The 20,575-nt window shown below is 54.9% G+C and overlaps 1 protein-coding gene across 6 annotated transcripts in view; it reads left to right on the forward strand.

Moving 5' to 3' along the window:
- The window catches only part of A4GALT (alpha 1,4-galactosyltransferase (P blood group)), a 28,439-nt gene extending 12,983 nt beyond the window's left edge, over positions 1–15,456 (forward strand). Inside the window, exons 2-3 of one of the 6 annotated variants that reach the window (XM_003905643.3) lie at positions 11,796–11,936; positions 13,586–15,456. In XM_003905643.3, coding sequence (XP_003905692.1) covers positions 13,632–14,693 — 1,062 coding nt within the window. In that variant the 5' untranslated portion in view covers positions 11,796–11,936; positions 13,586–13,631 and the 3' untranslated portion in view covers positions 14,694–15,456. Of the gene's footprint in view, positions 1–11,795 lie in introns of all 6 variants that reach the window. The other 5 variants (XM_021921635.2, XM_021921636.2, XM_021921637.2 and 2 more) reach the window with 5 other exon arrangements.
- Positions 15,457–20,575: the final 5,119 nt, after the last annotated feature.

Below are 20,575 nucleotides of genomic sequence, written 5' to 3' on the forward strand. Positions count from 1 at the left end.
ATTGTTATATACACTGGTGGCTAAAAATATTCTGATCATTTGCAAATATTCATACATCTGCTGTGGCTGTATCCTGTAGATATGGATACTTGGTGTTTCGGTATTTATTGTTGGTGGTGGGGTGGTGGTGTTACATTTTGAGACAGAGTCTCAGTCACTCAGGGTAGAATACAATGATGCAATCTTGGCTCACTGCAACCTCCAACTCCTGGGTTCAAGCAATTCTCGTGCCTCAGCCTTCTGAGGTACCTGGGACTAGATGCGTGTGCCACCATGCCTGGCTAATTTTTTGTACTTTTAGTGGAGACCAAGTTTCACCACGTTGGCCAGGCTGGTCTCAAACTCCTGTCCTTAACTGATCCCCTGCCTCGGCCTCACAAAGTGCTGGGATTACAGGCGTGAGCCACCACACCCAGCCTGGTGTTTTTATTATTTTTATTTGCTAGAAATCCCATATATTCAATTTTTAAAAATTTTCCTGATTTTTAAATTAATTTCTAGTGATATTGCCTCATAACCGTAAATTTTAAAAATATTTTTTGGATGTTATTGACATTTTCTTTGGACTGAATATGGTCAGATTTCATGATTGTTCCATCAGCTCAGCTCTTAAAAAGAAAGCACATTATCTATCACTATGGTAGAGAGTTTGAAATATTATAGTACCTTACTGATTATCTTATTTCGGTCTTCTGAATTCTTATTTCTGTTTATGCTACTTAACATTTCTTGGACTGAAAGTGGTAAAATCTCGGCCGGGCGCGGTGGCTCAAGCCTGTAATCCCAGCACTTTGGGAGGCCAAGGCGGGCGGATCACGAGGTCAGGAGATGGAGACCATCCTGGCTAACCCGGTGAAACTCTGTCTCTACTAAAAAATACAAAAAAACTAGCCGGGCGAGGTGGCAGGCGCCTGTAGTCCTAGCTGCTCGGGAGGCTGAGGCAGGAGAATGGCGTGAACCCGGGAGGCGGAGCTTGCAGTGAGCTGAGATCCGGCCACTGCACTCCAGCCTGGGCGACAGAGCGAGACTCGGTCTCAAAAAAGAAAAGAAAAAAAAAAACTGGTAAAATCTCTTATTAGTGTTTTGATATTATTTATCCTAGTAGCTCTGTAATTTTTCTATTCTGAAAATTGTAGCAGTATTATTTGATACATTGTAAATTATACCGTTAGCATAATAAATTGCCCTTCTTTGGCTCATTTAGTGATGTTTGTTATGATTTTGCATCATTTTATATTGAGATTATTGCCCCAGCATTTTGTTTGCATTTGCTTTTATATCTTTGCTTTTTTCTTTCTTTTTTTTTGAGACAGAATCTCTTTCGCCCAGGCTAGAGTGTAGTGGTACCATCTCAGCTCGCTGCAACTTCTACCTGCTGGGTTCAAGTGATTCTCCTGCCTTAGCCTCCCAAGTAGCTGGGATTACAGGCACGCGCCACCATGCCCAGCTAATTTTTTGTATTTTTAGTAGAGAGAGGGTTTCGCCCTATTGGCCAAGCTGGTCTTGAACTCCTGAGCTCAAGTGATCCGCCTGCCTCGGCCTCCCAAAGTGCTGGGATTACAGGCATGAGTCATTGCGCCCAGCCTTGTGGCAATATTTTCATAGTGAATTTTCTTTATATATAAGCGAGTGTTTGTGCTCCTCACCCCCGTTTCCATTTTGTTTTATACCTTTCAATTTTTTTCCATATTTGAATTAGTTGAATTTTCCTGGAGTGGCAATTAACAGGAGGTTTTGGTGGAAATTGGGAGAGGAGCCAGGACGGTTCTTTGGGTTTCTCTGGTGAAAGGCTCCCTCCTCTGTTGCCATGGTAATGGGCTGTGCTTTTAAAATATGGCCTTTCTCTGTATCCACTCCTTTTTCACCTCCAGAACCTAACCTGTCTCAAGAGGTCACCTGCCTCCAGCCCTGAGTACTCCCAGTTCTTTCTGGCTGTAGCTCCTGCCTTCTGCCATCTCCCTTTTAGAAGTGGCCTTTTCTGGGGTCCTCCACGCCTGAGCGCACCCCCTGCCGTCCCCCACCGCCTGCACCATTGCCATGTCTGCTGCTCGCGGGTGCTTTGGGCCACACTCACCTGCGGTTAGGAGTTTGTGGGTTTTCCCCGCCTCTTAGTTGCTTTGTCTAATTTGGTAGAAGAGGGAAAGTTCAGAACTAAGCTGCTGCCTTATTCCTCCTGGAATGAAGTCCACCTGCCTGAGTTTTCTGTTTGTGGCGCCCACACAGAGAGCAAGGCCGCCTGCTTGATTCCCGGCTTCTGAGGCGTTAAAGGCTTGGGAGGAAGAATATTTTGTAACCTCTGCTCTGAAAAGAGCCCTTCTGCCCTTCTTTTTTTTTTTTTTTTTTGAGACAAGAGTCTTGCTCTGTCGCCCAGGCGCGATCTCCGCTCACTGCAAGCTCCGCCCCCTGGGTTCCCGCCATTCTCCTGCTTCAGCCTCCTGAGTAGCTGGGGCTACAGGCACTGGCCACCATGCCCGGCTAATTTTTTTGTATTTTTAGTAGAGATGGGGTTTCCCAGTGTTCGCCAGGTTGGTCTCGATCTCCTGACCTCGTGATCCGCCCACCTTGGCCTCCCAAAGTGCTGGGATTACAGACATGAGCCACTGTGCCCGGCCCCTTCTGCCCTTCTTACAAATAACAGCTCTTTTTTTTGGGGGGGGGTCCAGAGTCTCACTCTGTTGCCCAGGCTGGAGTGCAGTGGCGCAAACTCAGCTCACCACAACCTCCACCTCCCGGGTTCAAGTGGTTCTCCTGCCTCAGCCTCCCGAGTAGCTGGGAGTACAGGCCTGCACCACCATGCCCAGCTAATTTAATTTTTGTATTTTTTAGTAGAGACAGAGTTTCACCATATTGGACAGGCTAGTCTTGAACTCCTGACCTCGTGATCTGCCCACCTTGGCCCCCAAAGTGCTGGGATTACAAGCATGAGCCACCGCGCCCGGCCACAAACGGTCCTTCTTATGACAATACTTCCTCCTAAAAACTGTCATTCTTACTTCTTGGGTAGAAACATTGTATGTATTTGTGCCCTGGAAGACTGTGGGGGCTAGGGGTGGGGAACAGGACACTGGGTCCTCCAAGCACGGTTTGGAAGGGCATTGAGTTTTCACACCAAGAGGGCTCTGAGTTCCAAGACCAAGGAGCCCACCCCCTCCTTTGATGGACAAAGCAGTGAAGGTCCAGGGAGGGGCAGAGGTGGGTCCAAGGTCACGTTGCCAAGTCTTAGCAGGTGGGCAAGCTGTCAGGCAGGGCCTGGGTTTGAATTCTGTACTCCGTGCTGTTTCTTGGCTCTGTGGCCTTCCACCCCAGATCCCTCAGGGTTCTTGGCGCCTCAGGTCTGTGCTAAGGTGTTACTTATCACATGTAGGTTAGCAGCAGGTGCTCACGCGTCCCCCCAAGGTTAGAGCATTTGGTTAGCCTGCACCTGCCTCGCCCCCTCCCCCCGCCACTGTGCAGAAGGGAATCCAAGGCCCAAAACGGAAAGTAACCTGTCTAAGGTCACACGACAAGTCATATTCCCAACCTCACTGGTGAGTGGGCCGAGGGCAGCTTCCTAGTTCTGCACTTTCAGAGTTTTCAAAACACTCCTTATTGCAGGCCGGGCATGGTGGTTCACGCCTGTAATCTCACCACTTTGGGAGGCTGAGGCCAGTGGATCACAATGTCAGCAGTTCAAGACCAGCCTGGCCAAGATGGTGAAACCCCATCTCTACTAAAAATACAAAAATTAGCCAGATGCGGTGGCAGGTGCCTGTAGTCCCAGCTACTCGGGAGGCTGAGGCAGGAGAATCAGTTGAACCCAGGAGGCAGAGCTTGCAGTAAGCTGAGATCATGCCACTGCACTCCAGCCTGGGCAACAGAGCAAGACTCCGTCTCAAAAACAACAATAACAACAAACAAACAAAAACGCTCGTTATTTATTTAACACATGTGGCTGAACCCTAGGCTGGGCTAGTCTCTGCCCCCAAGGCATTGACAGCCTGGTGGGGACAGCACACACACACACACACACAGTAGGGCAGCACGCACACACACACGCACGCACGCACACAGTGGGGCAGCACACACACGCACACACAGTGGGGCAGCATGTTCACACACACACACACAGCAGGGGAGCATGTGCCAGCCAAGGCTGCAGCGTGGAGAGCAGGGGTGCTGAGGCCAGCAGACCACACTGTAATGTACTCCGGCCTGAGTACCACTGTGGCCCCTTAACTATTCTGAAAGTTAAACAAGGGAGCAGGGCTGGGATTGGCTGGAGTAATCCCTGCATCCCTTACTGGGAGTCAGGCTGAGCTAAGACAACCTGCCCAGCCCATTGTTTGGGCCAGGACCTCCTGACTCCACCAGGTGCGTCCTCAGCAAGTGGAGGAACCCAATCCGGCGGGCATTTCACCTTTTCTGCATGAAGGCTCCTGACCCTTTGTCTCCCACTACGTCCCCTCCCCAAAACCACCCAGTTCCAGTGAGTCCAGGTGTCCTCTTCCCGGCAAGCGGGCTCCCATGCCAGTTGGGGGTAAAGAGTGTGTTCCAGCCGGACACAGCGGCTCACGCCTGTAATCCCAGCACTTTGGGAGGCCTAAGTGGGCAGATCACCCGAGGTAAAGAGTTCCAGAACATCCTGGCGAACATGGCGAAACCCCATCTCAACTAAAAATACAAAAAAATTAGCCCGACGTGGTGGCGCATGCCTGTAGTCCCAGCTACTTGGGAGACTGAGGCAAGAGAATTTCTTGAACCCGGGTAGCGGAAGTTGGCAGTGAGCTGAGATCGCACCACTGCACTCCAGCCTGGGCGACAGAGCAAGACTCCATCTCTTAAAAAAAAAAAAAAATCCCTCTCCTCTGGTGGGGGAGCCCCTTTTTCAGGTGAGGTCACAAGTCCTCAACAGTGGCCGAGCATCTAGGTGCCTTCAGTCCTGTGAGTCTGGCCCTGGCCCTCTCTATCTCCTGCCATTGCAGCCCCACCCCTGATACGATGTTGTGGGGTCAGAGACCAAGAAAGGCATCCTGGTGTCCGCTGAGGGGGATGAAGAGGGAGAAAGGAGAGAGAGACAGACCAACCTGGAGTGGCAGGAGTGAGAGAAAGAGCGGAGGGACTAGGAGTTCTGGGGAGAAAAAGCAGGACGAAGACATAGATCAGGGGGATGAGACATTCATTGACTGACTGAGGAGGTCATCAGAAGGTTCCATCATTGACTTCTAGGTTCTCCTTTCCTCTTGGGTGGGCTGTGCAGGGTGGGATCCACGTGTCCTGACAGTGTCATGTGGGTCTCTGTCTCCTTCCCTTGACTCTGCTTGCCTCAGGGCTGGCTTCATTCCCAGGCAGCCTCTGCCCGGACGGTTCCTGGCTCACACCTAGTGACCCTATGGGAAGCACATACCTCTGCTTGGCCCGGACTGCATTCTGTGTGCCTCAGCCTGACCACTGCGGCCAGGGGAATGTGGTACTATCATTAGCCGGACCTGAGTCAGTGCTCACGGCAACAGCCAGGGAGCGGGGCCCCCGGGCAGGGGTGGCTTCCCACAGGACAGCAGGTGTTCTCAGGAGGATGAATGGGTGCAGGGTAGGTAAACCTAGATGACCCCTCTGCCTCCACTACAGAACAGCGGCGCATGTGACTTTGCTCTTTCTTCTCCTGCTGCGGCGGGAGCCTTCTCCACGGAGCTGCCATGTTAGTGATGTTCAAAGTCACGTGTGACCTTAGGGTCATGGGGACCCTGGAGAAGGTAGTATGAGAAGTTTCCTTTCTACCTCACCCTGGCCAGGGTTCTACCTCGGGCTCCTGTCTGAGTCTGGGACCCAGGTGAGACCTGACCACACTTAATCCCCACAGCAACCTGTGACCTGAACCAAGGTTCAGAGAGGTGGCCTGTCTTGTGGGCACGTGGCAGGGCCAGGAAGGAAGCTCAGGATGTTGGTGCGGGCCTTTGTCCTCCAGGCCTGGCCACGTAAAGTCCTGCTCAGGAAGGAAGCCGTGAGGCAATGAGCTGGGAGACGCTGGGGGTGAAGCCCACCTTGGTCCCTGTCTGACCAGGCAAGGGTGGAGGTGGATGGGGAGGGGACCCAATTTGGCTCCACTAGAGGCCAGTGTGACCGTGGGACAGGGATGGCAGGCTCTGACGGTCCAGTTGGTGACAGCTGTGGGACTGGGAGCATGATAAAGAACATGCTACGTCCTGGCTGCATGTCCCTGCTTCCTGACCTTAAACACTATCCTGAGCGGCCCCTCCCTCCCAGCCCCATCACAGACACCCACCAGTTCCCCTGCCGGAGGAAAGGCCTATGACACAATGGCCGTGGCCACATCTGTTGAGGGCCTGCTCCGTAGGCTGGGCCCTGGAGATGCATTGCCTCCCTCCATCCCTCCAAAGTGGAGTTAATCCCATTTTGTGGGCAGAGAGAGACTAAGGTTCAGAGAACGAGCATGGCCTGACTGCAGTCACATGGCTGGTGACACAGTAGGAACCCCTGTGTGACCCTGGCGCTGGTGTCTTTCACCTCAGAGGTCTGGGGTCACAATCACAAGTCAGCAGGGGTGGCTACACCCCAGCCTGGCCATGCACAGGGGCCAGCTCCTTATCTGGAGGCTTGGAAGCCACGGCAGGATCCAGCCATGGTCACTGATGCGCCCCCCTTGGCCATTCCTGGGCCTGTTTATCCCCATATCCCACCGTGGCTTTGCTCCTGAAGTTCCAGTTCCTGGGCCCTCCTGTTGAGACCCCAAGAACATGAGAAGAGCGGAAATAGCCTCTGGCTCTCCTGGAAGGCCACTCCTCATCTCTTCGGTATCTGTTGAGCTCCTGCTGTCCGCTAAACCTGCGTCAGCACCAGGAACAGAATGAGAGCGAGGAGCCCCCGCCCGTGAGGACTGAGATCACGGAAAACACACACAATCGTTTCCAGGGGATGAGGGCTGCGCTGGGCGCGGTGGCTCCATCTGGTCCCACCACTGAGCCCTGGAGCCCCCGTCTCCTGGGTGGATTGCTCCCTACCTCAGGAACAGCCCATCTCCAGTGACCCACTGTGGGCCAGTGTTGGTGTAGGCCCCTGGGTTAGTCGGGGTTCTCCAAATAAACAGAACCAGTCGATGAGAAGATGAAATAAGACGTCTCAGCTCAGCAGTGAGGCAGGAGAACAGGGGCACATTCCTCCGTCCTCAGCCTTTCCTTCTACTCAGGCCCTCGAGGGTTGAGGGACCACCCACACTGGGGGCCATCTGCTTCCCGAGTCCGCCACTCGAATGCTAATCTCATCCGGAAACAGCCCCAGACACACCCAGGAGTAGTGTTTAATTGGGGCACCCTGTGGCCTGGTCAAGTTGACACATGAAATTAACCATCATAGCCCCGACTCTGGTTTGGAATAAACATCTCTGAAGGCCAGCCCAGCTACAGCACTCTCCGGGGACTGGCCGAGGCCTCTGTGGTGACGACAGCCTCACGGCTCAGCCTCTCCCTCTGTGCAGTTCTGCGGCCCTTGCCCTCACAGGGACCCAGAGCCCTCCCCAGGCCCTGCATGGGGCTCTCCAAGTCCTCAGTGAGCTCCCTGGGCCAGGTCCATGATCAAGGAAAGGAAATGTCGAGGGATGTGACCGAGAGTGACAGGAGGGTCATGGTCACTCACGCCAAGGGGCAAGAAAGAATTCAGGGCGAGTCTGCAGTGCAAAGTGAAAGCAAGTTTATTACGAAAGTAAAGGGGCCAGGCGCAGTGTCTCACGCCTGTAATCCCAGCACTTTGGGAGGCCGAGGTGGGCAGATCACTTGAGGTCAGGAGTTCAAGACTAGCCTGGCCAACATGGTGAAACCCCATCTCTACTAAAAATACAAAAAATTAGCCGAGCATGGTGGCACACACCTGTAATCCCAGCTACTCAGGAGGCTGAGGCAGGAGAATTGCGTGAAGCCAGGAGGCGGAGGTTGCAGTGAACCGAGATTAGGCCATTACACTTCAGCCTGGGTGACAGGGCAAGACTCTGTCACACACACACACAAAACGGAAAGGAAGAAAAGAATGGTTACGCCATAGAGCAGCCCCTAGGGCTGCTGATTACCAATTTTTATGGTTATGTCTTGATGATATGCTAAACAAGGGGTGGATGATTCATACCTCCCCTTTTTAGACCACATAGGGTAACTTCCTGACATTGCCACGGCATTTGTAAACTGTCATGGTGCTGGTGGGAGACCAGTAGAGAGGACGACCAGAGGTCAGTCTCATGGCCATTTTGGTTTTGGTGGGTTTTGGCCGGCTTCTCTACTGCAACCTGTTTTATCAGCAAGGTCTTTATGACCTATTTTGTGCTGAACTCCTATCTCGCCCTGTGACTTACAAAGCCTTAACTGTCTGGGAATGCAGCCCAGTAGGTGTCAGCCTCATTTTACTCACCTCCTATTTAAGATGGTGTTGGTCTGGCTCACACACCTCTGACACCTTTTTCCCTCTTGGGGCCTCTGTGTTCCCGTCAGGACATCGGAATCTCCAAGGGCACAACCCTGGTGCTCTGGGAGCCCCTCTGTCAGCACTCAGCCTGGATGGAGGGCTCAGTGCGGACTCCATTTCGTTGGGTCATGGTTGGCCAGTGCTAGGCTGAGCTGGGCTGGACACAGGACGGGAGGGGTAGCGCCCTTACTGTAGGGACAGGTGGGGGTGCAATTCGTGTAGGGATGAAAAGCACCAGCTTGGAGGGCCTTTCCTAAGCCCTTGGGCCTGGCCCCTGATATTGATACCCCTAGTTGGGGCCTGCAGAGCTGGTGCCAAGAACCTAGCCAGTAGGAGTCTGACCCAGCCTTTGGCCCTCTGTCTCCATTGCCCTGCACCTGTCGATTTTTTTTTTTTTTTTGAGATGGAGTCTCGCTCTGTCGCCAGGCTGGAGTGCAGTGGTGCAATCTCAGCTCACTGCAATCTCTGCCTACCAAGTTCAAGTGATTCTCCTGCCTCAGCCTCCTGAGTAGCTGAGACTACAGGCGCACAGCACTACAGCAGCTAATTTTTGTATTTTTGGTAGAGACGGGGTTTCACCATGTTGGCCAGGATGGTCTTAATCTCTTGACCTTGTGATCCGCCCACCTAAGCCTCCCAAAGTGCTGGGATTACAGGCGTGAGCCACCACGCCCGGCCATGCCCTGCACCTCTCCTCACTCCTCACTTCCTGCCTAAGATGAGTCATGGGGGATCCTGGTGGTGGGAACCATGGAAGGGCTTAAAGCAAGGGAGTGGCCACAGTAACAGGCTAACTGGGAATAGCTCCCTGGTGACAGGGTGGGAAGTGGTGAGCCTGGAGGCAGGGGCAGGCAGCAGGAGTGTGCCAGGCCCAGCTGACAAGGCCCAGGACATAGGCTGCAACTGTGAGGCCTGTCTCGGGGGCCAGGAGCATGCTTTGGGCCTGAGGTCACCCGGGTATTGGGCTGCGGCCAACTTGGCCCCATACACAGTTTCTATTCCTGGGTCTTGGGCTCTGACACCAAATATGGCGTGGCCCGAGTCTGGCACCCCCAACTGTGGTCCGACGACATATCCTGCCCCTCCAAGTGGGCCCGGACCCCGCCTACACCATGGAGTCAGATCATGCCAGCACTCGGGGCCCCCAAGCAGGCAGGGGCCCCTGCTGCTGCTCCTGGACCTCCAACTGTTCACCTGTTCGCGTGGTTCACATGGGTTAAAAGTACTCAGGACCAAAATAGCCCCTCTCTCCCTGCAGAAGAAAGACAGGGGCAGGGGGCACCATGTCTTAGTTACACCACAGCCCTGTCCTTGCTACCCGCATCCCAGGGAGCTCACCCGGCCTCTGCCCCCCACTTTTCTCACTGGCCCACTTGGTCACACAGCAGTCTACATACTCATTGGTTCGCTCTTACTGGTCACTCACTCGTTAATTAATCCATTCATTTGCTGATCATTAATTCACTCATTGGTTAACTCATGGAGTCACTATTTATTGACTACGTACTAAGAGCTGGGCACTGTTCTACTATTCTAGAGTTGAACAAAACACAAAACATACCTATCCTCATGGTGTTATGTTCTAGACAACCAAAGCAAATAAGTAGGATGTACCGTGTGTTAGAATAAGTGCAAGGATGAGGAAACTAACGAGGGGGCTCTGAGGTGATGGGGGCAGTTGGAAATTCAGGGGGCCCAGGGAGGACTTGATGAAAAGGGGACTTTTGAGTGGGCACCTAAGAACCTTCCAAGCAGAAGGACAGCAGGTGCCAAGGCCCTGGCAGCCGTGCGAGGTCTGAGAAACAGGCAGCCAGGTGTGGCTGGGGCACAGGTGACGGGGAGAGAATCAGAACATGAGGTCACGGGTATGGGGTACACATGGCACCCAGCGGGTCAGGGCCTCCCATCACTCAGGGTCTAAGCTGAGAGTGACGTGGCCGATATACTTGTAAAGCATCCTGCTGGCTGTCGAGGGAGTGGGTCAGGGTGAGCCGTTTTCCCATGTGTCTGCTGCATGCTGGGAACCTAGCTGGGTGCCGGGGAGAGAAGATACAGGTGCACACTAGATTCTTGTTCCCATGGTGCTTGCAGAGGTCTGGAGCCACCACTGTCTCCTCCATCTGACCTGCTCATCTGCTTAACCAAGTGTCACCTCCCTGAGGGAGTCACCGTCTTGTTTCCTTTTTTCTTTTTCTTTTTTTTTTTTTTGAGACAGAGTTTTGCTCTTGTTGTCCAGGCTGGAGTGCAGTGGTGCGATTTCAGTGCACTGCAACCTCCGCCTGCTGGGTTCAAGCAGTTCTCCTACCTCAGCCTCCTGAGTAGCTGGGATTACAGGCATGCACCACCACGCCAGGCTAATTTTGTATTTTTAGTAGAGACAGGGCTTCTCCATGTGGGTCAGGCTGGTCTCGAATTCCCCATCTCAAGTGATCCACCCGCCTTGGCCTCCCAAAGTGCTGGGATTACAGGCGTGAGCCATCGTGCCTGGCCCTTTTTTTTTTTTTTTTTTTTTTGAGATGGATTCTCGCTCTGTCGCCCAGGCTGGAGTGCAGTGGTGCGATCTCTGCTCACTGCAAGCTCCGCTGTCTCCTGGGTTAACGCCATTCTCCTGTCTCAGCCTCCCTAGAAGCTGGGACTACAGGCGCCCACCACCACGACCGGCTAATTTTTTTTGTGTTTTCAGTAGAGACGGGGTTTCACCATGTTCACCAGGATGGTCTCGATCTCCTGACCTCATGATCTGCCCACCCCCGCCTCCCAAAGTGCTGGGATTACAGGCGTGAGCCACCGCGCCCAGCCTTTTTTTTTTTTTTTTTGGAGACAGAGTCTGGCTCCGTCACCCAGGCTGGAGTACAGTGGCGCAACTTGGCTCACTGCAACCTCCGCCTCCCTGGTTTTCAAGTGATTCTCCTGCCTCAGTCTCCTGAGTAGCTGGGATTACAGGTGCGCACCACCACACCTGGCTAATTTTTGTATTTTTAGAAGAGACAAGGTTGCACCACGTTGGCCAGGCTGGTCTTGAACTCCTGATCTCAAGTGATCCACCTGCCTCGGCCTCCCAAAGTGCTGGAATTATAGGCGTGAGCCACCACGCCTGGCCTCTTTGTCTGTTTCTAAATGGTGCCCCCACCAGACTGAGAACTCCTTCAGGAAAAGGCTGTGTCTGATTCTCCCCTTCTCCCAGGTACCAGTGCAGGGCCTGCCCCTGTTCCCTGAGTGTCCCCTGAGAGGTGGAGCGAGTGAATGTATCAGTGAACACATGAGCCCCAGGCCTGACCTGCCTGTGTGGCCGGGGGGACGAGGCCTCTGAGAGCCAGCGACCTGTCTCACTCTCTTCTTGCCATCTTTTGCAGATGGATTTGCAGCCGCTGCAAGTGTGTGGAAGGGCCGTGTTCGTGTTGGCAAAGAAGGTCGGCTGCTGAGCCAGGGCGTGTCTCCCGGAGGCCTGCAGACTGCCAGGATCCCCACCTCCTTGCAATGGGCTGCCCAGGCTGGTCAGTTACCAGCCAGTGACATCGTTGAGGTTCCCGGCTCTCTACCCTGGGAAGGGCCCAGCCTAAGTTACGAAGCCCCAGGCTCCCAGTACCACTCTCAGCCTGTGTGAGATTGCCACCCCACCTTCTGCCTATCCTTGGAAGGGGACCGACTCTCAGTTCCCCTTAGCAACCAAGTTGCACCCAGTCCCTTGACTTCGTGCCCAGGTTTCCTGGCACCTAAAGTAGAAACGATGCAACTGCCCCCTGGGCTTGCTGAGGGCCAGCGGGGGTGTGAGTTTGTCACGGAGCATAGAAGTCACTGAGTTAATGGTGATCCCGCTGGCTGTTAACATCGATACAGTTCAGGTCAGCATGCACCAAGTTCCTCCAACACACCAGGTACATTGGCTAACCGCTTCTTCCAGTCAGGGTGGTGCAGTGATGAGAGCAGGGACCCTGGCCGGGTGGCCTGGGACCTAACCCCTGCACTGTCACTGCTGGCTGTGGGACTCTGCACAAGGTACTGTACTTCTATGCCTCAATTTCCTCATCTGTGGGGTGGAGGTGGTAATTGCCACGCCATAGGGTGGTTATAAGGGGCCACACATGTTCCTATGTGTGAGATGCTGAGAAAGTCACCTGGTATGGACAGGATGGACAGCCAGTATTTACAGAATTATGAACGAATGAATGTTACCCTTTAGTGGGTTCCAGCGTCCTGTCCCGCCGGTGGGAAGACTGAAGCTCAGAGAGCTCCGTAACTTGCCCCAGGTCACACAGCCGGTCAGGCAGAGTTGGGGTCTCATGCCTCCCAGGTGTTCACACAGTCTTTTCCCCAGGAGCATGGTCCAAGCCTGCTGCTCCCCCAACCACCTGCGAGGTACCTGGGCATGTTCCTGCACTGGCCAAGCGCACATCACCAAGAAAGAGAGGTCTAAGGGCGGTAGTACCAGTCAGCATCATGGCCTAAGGCACAACCTCCCAGTTTCTTTCCCACCTGTGTCTATGAAAAGCACAGCCCAGGGTCTGGGCTGGACAGCCAGGGGGCCAAGAGACCCCCGTGTGTCTGGAGCAAATGGCTCTGGGATGCGGTAGGCATCCCATGTGCCTGGAACGAGTGCCCTGTGAGTGCACCTGCTGGGCCAGCCCTTAGCAAGCCAGTGCCCGGGCCTGCCAGAGCCCCAGGCCTCATGCTGAACGTCCTCAGGACCCCTCAGTGGCCTGTCCTTGGATGAGCCCCAGGCCTGGTTCATGGAGCTGAGGCGGGCATGAGCTGGGCCTCAAATCCCAGGCTGCCAATCCTAACAGAGCCCTGTGTGTCACATGGTGAAGCCATCACTTCTGACAGTCCTTATGCGGACCAGACTCTGGCCTGGGCCTGTAATGGTTACACACCATGGGTGGCACTGGCCTGGTCCTTGGGGGAGCTTACAGGTGTGTCACAGAGAGTGGAAGGGACCCTGCTCAGACCCCAGTCTATGGCCCACTGTGCTCCCATTTCGTAGGTGAGCAGCCAGCAGGCTGGGGTTCAAGCCTTGACCCCTGTGGGCCCGGGAGTCCATGGGCTTGGAAGCCAACCTTGGCTCTGGCTGATGCTCACAGGAAGCATTTCCCTGTGGGTCGGGAATGCCAACGGCCTCCCTGATGGGGGTGCTCATCTCTTGCAGACCAGCCGGTTCCTGCTGGAAGCTCCTGGTCTGATCTGGGGAGACCATGTCCAAGCCCCCCGACCTCCTGCTGCGGCTGCTGCGGGGTGCCCCAAGGCAGCGGGTCTGCACCCTGTTCATCATCGGCTTCAAGTTCACGTTTTTCGTCTCCATCATGATCTACTGGCATGTTGTGGGAGAGCCCAAGGAGCAAGGGCAGCTGTATAACCTGCCAGCAGATATTCCCTGCCCCACCTTGGCACCCCCCGCCCTACCCTCCCACGGCCCTGCTCCGGGCAACATCTTCTTCCTGGAGACTTCAGACCGGACCAACCCCAACTTCCTGTTCATGTGCTCCGTGGAGTCGGCGGCCAGAACTCACCCCGAATCCCACGTGCTGGTCCTGATGAAAGGGCTTCCAGGTGGCAACGCCTCCCTGCCCCGGCACCTGGGCATCTCACTTCTGAGCTGCTTCCCGAATGTCCAGATGCTCCCGCTGGACCTGCAGGAGCTGTTCCGGGACACACCCCTGGCCGACTGGTACGCGGCTGTGCAGGGGCGCTGGGAACCGTACCTGCTCCCCGTGCTCTCCGACGCCTCCAGGATCGCACTCATGTGGAAGTTCGGCGGCATCTACCTGGACACCGACTTCATTGTTCTCAAGAACCTGAGGAACCTGACCAACGTGCTGGGCACCCAGTCCCGCTACGTCCTCAACGGCGCCTTCCTGGCCTTCGAGCGCAGGCACGAGTTCATGGCACTGTGCATGCGGGACTTCGTGGACCACTACAACGGCTGGATCTGGGGTCACCAGGGCCCGCAGCTGCTCACGCGGGTCTTCAAGAAGTGGTGCTCCATCCGCAGCCTGGCCGAGAGCCACGCCTGCCGCGGTGTCACCACCCTGCCCCCCGAGGCCTTCTACCCCATCCCCTGGCAGGACTGGAAGAAGTACTTTGAGGACATCAACCCCGAGGAGCTGCCACAGCTGTTCAATGCCACCTATGCTGTCCACGTGTGGAACAAGAAGAGCCAGGGCACGCGGTTCGAGGCCACGTCCAGGGCACTGCTGGCCCAGCTCCATGCCCGCTACTGCCCCACGACACACAAGGCCATGAAGATGTACTTGTGAGAGGCCTGCGAGGCCACCTTCCCGACCCGCTCCTGATGGAGGGGGCACTTGGCCACCCTTCCTGGGGAGGCAAGATTGGGGCCCAGGAGAGGGAGGCCTGAGCTGCCACTGGGCTTAGGCTGGCTGTTGAGGAGCTGAGGGAGCAGGTCCAGTGGGAGGCTGTGGACACCCCCAGGACAGTGTCCTGTCTTGAGGCAGGGCTGACCCGTGGTGCCAGAGCCTGTGGAGTGAGCTCAGTGAGCGCCCCAGGCCTTCTAGACAACAGGCAGGAAGGATGAACCTCAGGGCACCCCTCGGGTGGCACAGGAAGCCAGACAGTTGGGGCAGAGGTGCCCACAAGGGCAGAGGCCGGTGCTAAGGGGATGGGGAAGGAAGGACGAGGTTCCCAGAGAGGAGAGGAGGCTGTTGGTAGGAAAGCGGCAGCAATGGGGGAGACCCAGCCCTAAGGACCAGGTGTGGAGTAGCTTTTCTCTTTTCTGGTTTTGGTTCCTCTTTCAGAGGGGCCAGCAGGGACTGAGTGGGCAGAGGCCTGGCAGTGCCAGCCTGGGGAGCCCCTTAGGGGCAGCCCCTCCTGCCCACCCCATCCTTCCTCCTCTCCAGAGATGCCAGGGGGGCGCGTATGCTCTGCCCCTTCCCTCTGACGGGGGCTGGGTGGGGAGGCTCTTTAGGCTCAGGAGAAGCATTTTAAAGAAACCCCCTCCCCATTATAAACAGGAGAATAATCAATAGAATAAAAGTGACCCACTGTCACCTCGGGCCTTGTGATTGGTGAAGTGCGTTCAGGCTCACAGCCTCCTCCGCTCCATTCTTCTGATGGGGAAGCCACTGGGTGGACAGGTGGTGGCTTCGCCGAGGTCTCACAACCTGCCCGCCACGGAGAGCCTGGGACCTGGCTCCTAGCCCCGGCGTCCCTGGTGATGGAGCGGGGAATGAGGGGAGCTTGTTTTTCCCTCTTCCTTTTTCAAGGCTCGCAAACACCCGAGGTTGGGTCCCACCAGCACACCTCCCGATGACAAGCCTGAATCTGTTTAACATAAATAGGAGCAAATGTGGACACTGAGGAGCCCACCACCCATCCAGGGAGGGGTCCATTGAGAGAGCTGTGAGGGCCTGTGGGGTTCCTCTGGCCTCCACCTGGATGCCTAGCTGAAATCCCGGGAGGGTCCTGAAGTACTGTGTGGGCGGCTCCAGGACTGGGCCATAGGAATATCTGATCCCCACAGGGCAAGACCCCAGCTGGTTCGCATTGTGGAAGCTGCCTAGGCGTTCCCACCAGGCTGGAGGAGAGCTCCCCACCAGGACTGGGGGTGCTGCCAGGAGCACTGGGGCCCAGCGGGCTGCTGTTTGGCAGCTGAAGGGGGAGGCATTCATTGGCCTCCGTTTTCTGCCCACAGACGGTCTTGGGCAGCATGGGAAGGAGGTGAGCTTCCTGGCTCTTTAGGGGTATTCAAGAGCAGATTATGTGTTGTTTTCTTTCTTTTTTTTTTTCTTGAACTCCTGACCTCGGGTGAGCCACTGCACCTGGCCCAAGTTTTGTTTTTGATAAATACAAAGGGTTGTTAAGTCAGTGATTTCTCCAGCCACAGCAGCATTTCAAATGAGCAGGTTTTACTTAAATAATACAAATCATATACTAACTATATATGTATGTAAACAAACGAGATGACCTTTTACAGTCCAGCATTGTTTAGTCATTTGACCATTATACAGTGAGTGCCTACTCGGTGCCAGCATGAGGTCAGGAGTTCAAGTCCAGCCTGGCCAATATGGTGAAACCCTGTCTCTACTAAAAATACAAAAATTAGCCAGACATGGTGGTGGGCGCCTGTAATCCCAGCTACTTGGGAGGCTGAGGCAGGAGAAACGTTTGAACCTGGGAAGCAAAGGTTGTAGTGAGCTGAGATCGCACCGCTGTGCTTCAGCCTGGGTGACAAGAGCAAGACTCCATCTCAAAAAAACAGGCCTGGCGTGGTGGCTCATGCCTGTAACCCCAGCACTTTGGGAGACCAAGGCGGGCAGATCATAAGGTCAGGAGTTCAAGACCAGTCTGACCAATATGGTGAAACCCCATCTCTACTAAAAATACACAAACTAGCCAGGCGTGAGGCTGGGAGGTCCCAGCTACTCCAGGGAGGCAGAATTGCTTGAACCAGGGAGGCGGAGGTTGCAGTGAGCTGAAATCACACCCTGCACTACAGCATGGGTGGCAGACCAAGATTTCATCTCAAAAAAAAAAAAAGGGGGCGAGTCACGGTGGCTCAAGCCTGTAATCCCAGCACTTTGGGAGGCGAGGCGAGGCGGATCCGCGAGGTCAGGAGATCCCGAGACCATCCTGGCGGGTGGGAGACCCGTCTCTGAAAAATACAAAGACACTAGCGGGTGAGGTGGTGGGCTCCTGTAGTCCAAGCTAGGGAGGCTGGGAGGCAGGGCAAGCCAGGGCCGGAGCTTTGCAGTGAGCCGAGACCCTTCCTGCACTCAGCCTGGGAGCAGAGTGAGACTCCGTCTCAAAAAAAAAAAAAAAGGAAATTATGTGCATAAATGTCTGCTTAGGGCAGAGAGGTGGGTAGGAAGTGCCAGTTCCCAGGGAGGATGCTGTTGACTCCTATTCCATGGCCATTCTCCTCCCATGACTGAAACCCCCAGCTGTGAAAGCCTCAGGTAACTCAGGCCTGTAGAGGAAGTGGGCCCTCTCTAGGCCTGGGAGTGAATCTCCTTTGGTCTAAGCCAGTCCTAGTCATTCCAGTCCCTTCCTAGTAATTGGAGTGGAAATGGGCATGTAATGCTATTCTGGCCAATGAGAGGGCAAGTCAGCTGGAAAAGGGGGCTCTGAGAAAATTTCCATAGGCAAGAAAGCAACATTTCTTTTCTGCGTTTGGCATAAGGGTGTAATGCTCCAAGCAATGGCAGCCATTTTGGGGCCATGAGGGGACAAGTCTGAGATCAAAAGTCACCACACTGCATCCTTGAAGACGTGAAGACCTCAAGGAGCTGCTGAGTTAACCAGCCTTGGAGGCGCCCTATCCTAACTCCTTGTCTCGTGTGTTAGATGCTATCTACTGTCCTCGAGAGTCTTTTCTTCCTGTGGTCCTTAGTAATAGAACACACTGAGTTCAAGGCAGACATATCACCTCCCCTTGGCAGCTGGCTGTGGCCATGTGACTAAGTCCAGGCCAATGGGATGTGAGCAGGAGTGATGCCTGCAACTCATGTATGATCTTAAAGACATCTGCTTTGGGCACTCTTCCCTGCTTCCCACTGGCTGGCGCGTGGCAGCAACTGGAGCAAAGGTTTTGCAGGGCACATTTTGGGGGTGGCAGAGTGGCCCCAGTAGCCTTGGAGCCCTCACCTTGGGATTGTAATGCGAGACAGAAACAATCTCTTTTTTTTTTTTTTTTGAGGTGGAGTTTGACTCTTGTCGCCCAGGCTGGAGTGCAATGGCGTGATCTCGGCTCACCGAAACCTCTGCCTCCCGGGTTCAAGCGATTCTTCTGCCCCAGCCTCCCGAGTAGCTGGGATTACAGGTGTGTGTCACTACACCCAGCTAATTTTGTATTTTTAGTAGAGACAGGGTTTCTCCATGTTGGTCAATCAGGCTGATCTCAAACTCCCGACCTCAGGTGATCTGCCCGCCTTGGCCTCCCATAGTTCTGGGATTATAGGCATGAGCCACTGCGCCTGATCTAATTTTTATATTTTTGTAGAGATGGGATTTCACCGTGTTGGCCAGGCTGGTCTTGAACTCCTGACCTCAGGTGATCTGCCTACCTTGGCCTCCCAAAGTGCTGGCATTATAGGCATGAGCCACTGCACCCGGCCTGGTCTCGCTTCTCTCCTTGGAAGTTGGTGGGGCCGGGGCCGGGTTCTGATTTTTGGTGGTGACTACAGCTGGGAGGAGTGTCTCCCTCCAAGCTCACGTCTCACCTCCCCCTGGTTTCCTGCTGCTGCTGCTGCTGCACCCACCCTGGAAGGGGATGCTTCTCCCCCCGACCCCACACCCCCCCACCGCAGCACAGATCACACCTGAGTCCAGGGCCTGTGGTCAGGGCCTGAAGCCTGGTCCCACCCTGACCCCCAAACTCACAGCGGAATTCCGAGCACGCCTTGCACTGGGCTGATCCAAGTCAGAACAAGCAGAGAATTAGGAACAAGTGAACCATGAAACCAGACTTCCAGGAACACAGGGCTCACTCATCCCCGATCTCTGTTAGGCGCTCAGATGGAGGACATTACAATTTAATATTTAAACAAGAAGTTGAATATTGATACGCCAGCCAGGCGGAATTATTTTCCTTCCCTAGAGCTGCTGGGGAAACGACTCCCTGCTTGCCTGTGCCTGGCCCGCTGGGAAGATTCGTAAATAACCGACAGGATGCCAGCCCCAGGCCATGCAGTGCCCCCCGCCCCCAGTAAAGGATGGGTCCACATCTTTCTCAGTCCTGGCCAAAAACGTCTGTGAACACACCCACTAGAAACAAACCAGGAACAAACCGCTGCTCTGAGGATCTGATTACATTTCCCCAGGGCAGGTTTCCGCCAGAGCGAGCGCCCCTCCCTCCTTTCCCAGAACTCAGTTGTTCTGGCTCCTGCTCCTGAGGCGGGGGCAGCCTGAGGAACCAGGGCCTCAGGCGACAGCCAGCTCTGTTAGGCAGGGGCAGAGCGAAGTGCAAGGTCTCTCTGGAATCCCCCAAGGCAGAGGGCAGGAGCCAGACTCCTCTGGTAGCTGTGGGGGCTCGGAAGGGGACATTAGACTCTGGTCTGTGGCTGTTGGCACAGGGAGGTGAAGAATGGCAGCTGCCACTCGAGGCAGGCACTGGACCCCTTCCCGGCTCCCCAGCCAGCCTCCTTCCTACCGTGCGCACAGAACAGTGAAGGTCTGGGTTCAAATCCCAGCACCGCCACCTACTTGCTGAGCCTCTGTTTCTCCGCGTGGAAAGTGGAGGTGTGATAATAACACCACTCTGTGTCGTAGAGAACGTGCTCTGTGCCAGGGGCTGGGCTGGGCTGGCTCATTTGATCATTACAACCATGCTGGGAGGGGGCACCACCCATCTCTTCGCAAAAGAGGAGACATACAACTCTGGCCAGGGGTCGGAGGCCAGGAGGGAGGGTCAGAGGATCTTCGGGACTTAGGCCTGTTGCTCCCAGCCCAGAGGTGCAAGAGCACAGCACCATGATGGGCAGAGGCTGGGGTCCTCACCTGACTGGGTGGTGTGGTGGTAGTGGGCACCTTCTGGCCTTTCTCCTGTTACCTCTGCCCTGCCTGTGCCCGTCCTCACTGCCTCTGTGTTCTCTAGGATGCTACTCTTATTTCTGGCCAGCTGGATCCTGGCTCATTTACAGCAGTTGCATTAACAGGCTGGGCTGAAGCCAGGCGCGGTGGCTCACGCCTGTAATCCCAGCACTTTGGGAGGCCAAGGCGGGCAGATCACTTAAGGTCAGGAATTCAAGACCAACCTGGCAAACATGGTGAAACTCCATCTCTACTAAAAATACAAAAATCAGCTGGGCGTGGTGGCGCGTGTCTGTAATTCCAGCTACTTGGGAGGCTGAGGCACAAGAATTGCTTGAACCCAGGAAGTGGAGGTAGCAGCAAGCCGAGATGGTGCCACTGCACCACCACCCAGGCTGGGGTGTGGTGGTGCAATCATGGCTCTCTGCAGCCTCAAATTCCTGGGCTCAAGAGATCCTCCCACCTCAGCCTCTCAAGTAGCTGGGACTACAGTCATGGACCACCACACCCGCCCAGCTAATTTTTAACTTTATTTGTAGAGTCGGGATTTCGCCATGTTGCCTGGGCTGGTCTCAAATTCCTGGCCTCAAGGGATCCACCTGCCTTGGCCTCCCAAAGTGCTAAGATTACAGGCATGCGCTACTACGCCTGG

The sequence above is a fragment of the Papio anubis genome, chromosome 16 (assembly GCF_008728515.1).
Source record: "Papio anubis isolate 15944 chromosome 16, Panubis1.0, whole genome shotgun sequence".
Taxonomy (NCBI): Eukaryota; Metazoa; Chordata; class Mammalia; order Primates; family Cercopithecidae; genus Papio; species Papio anubis.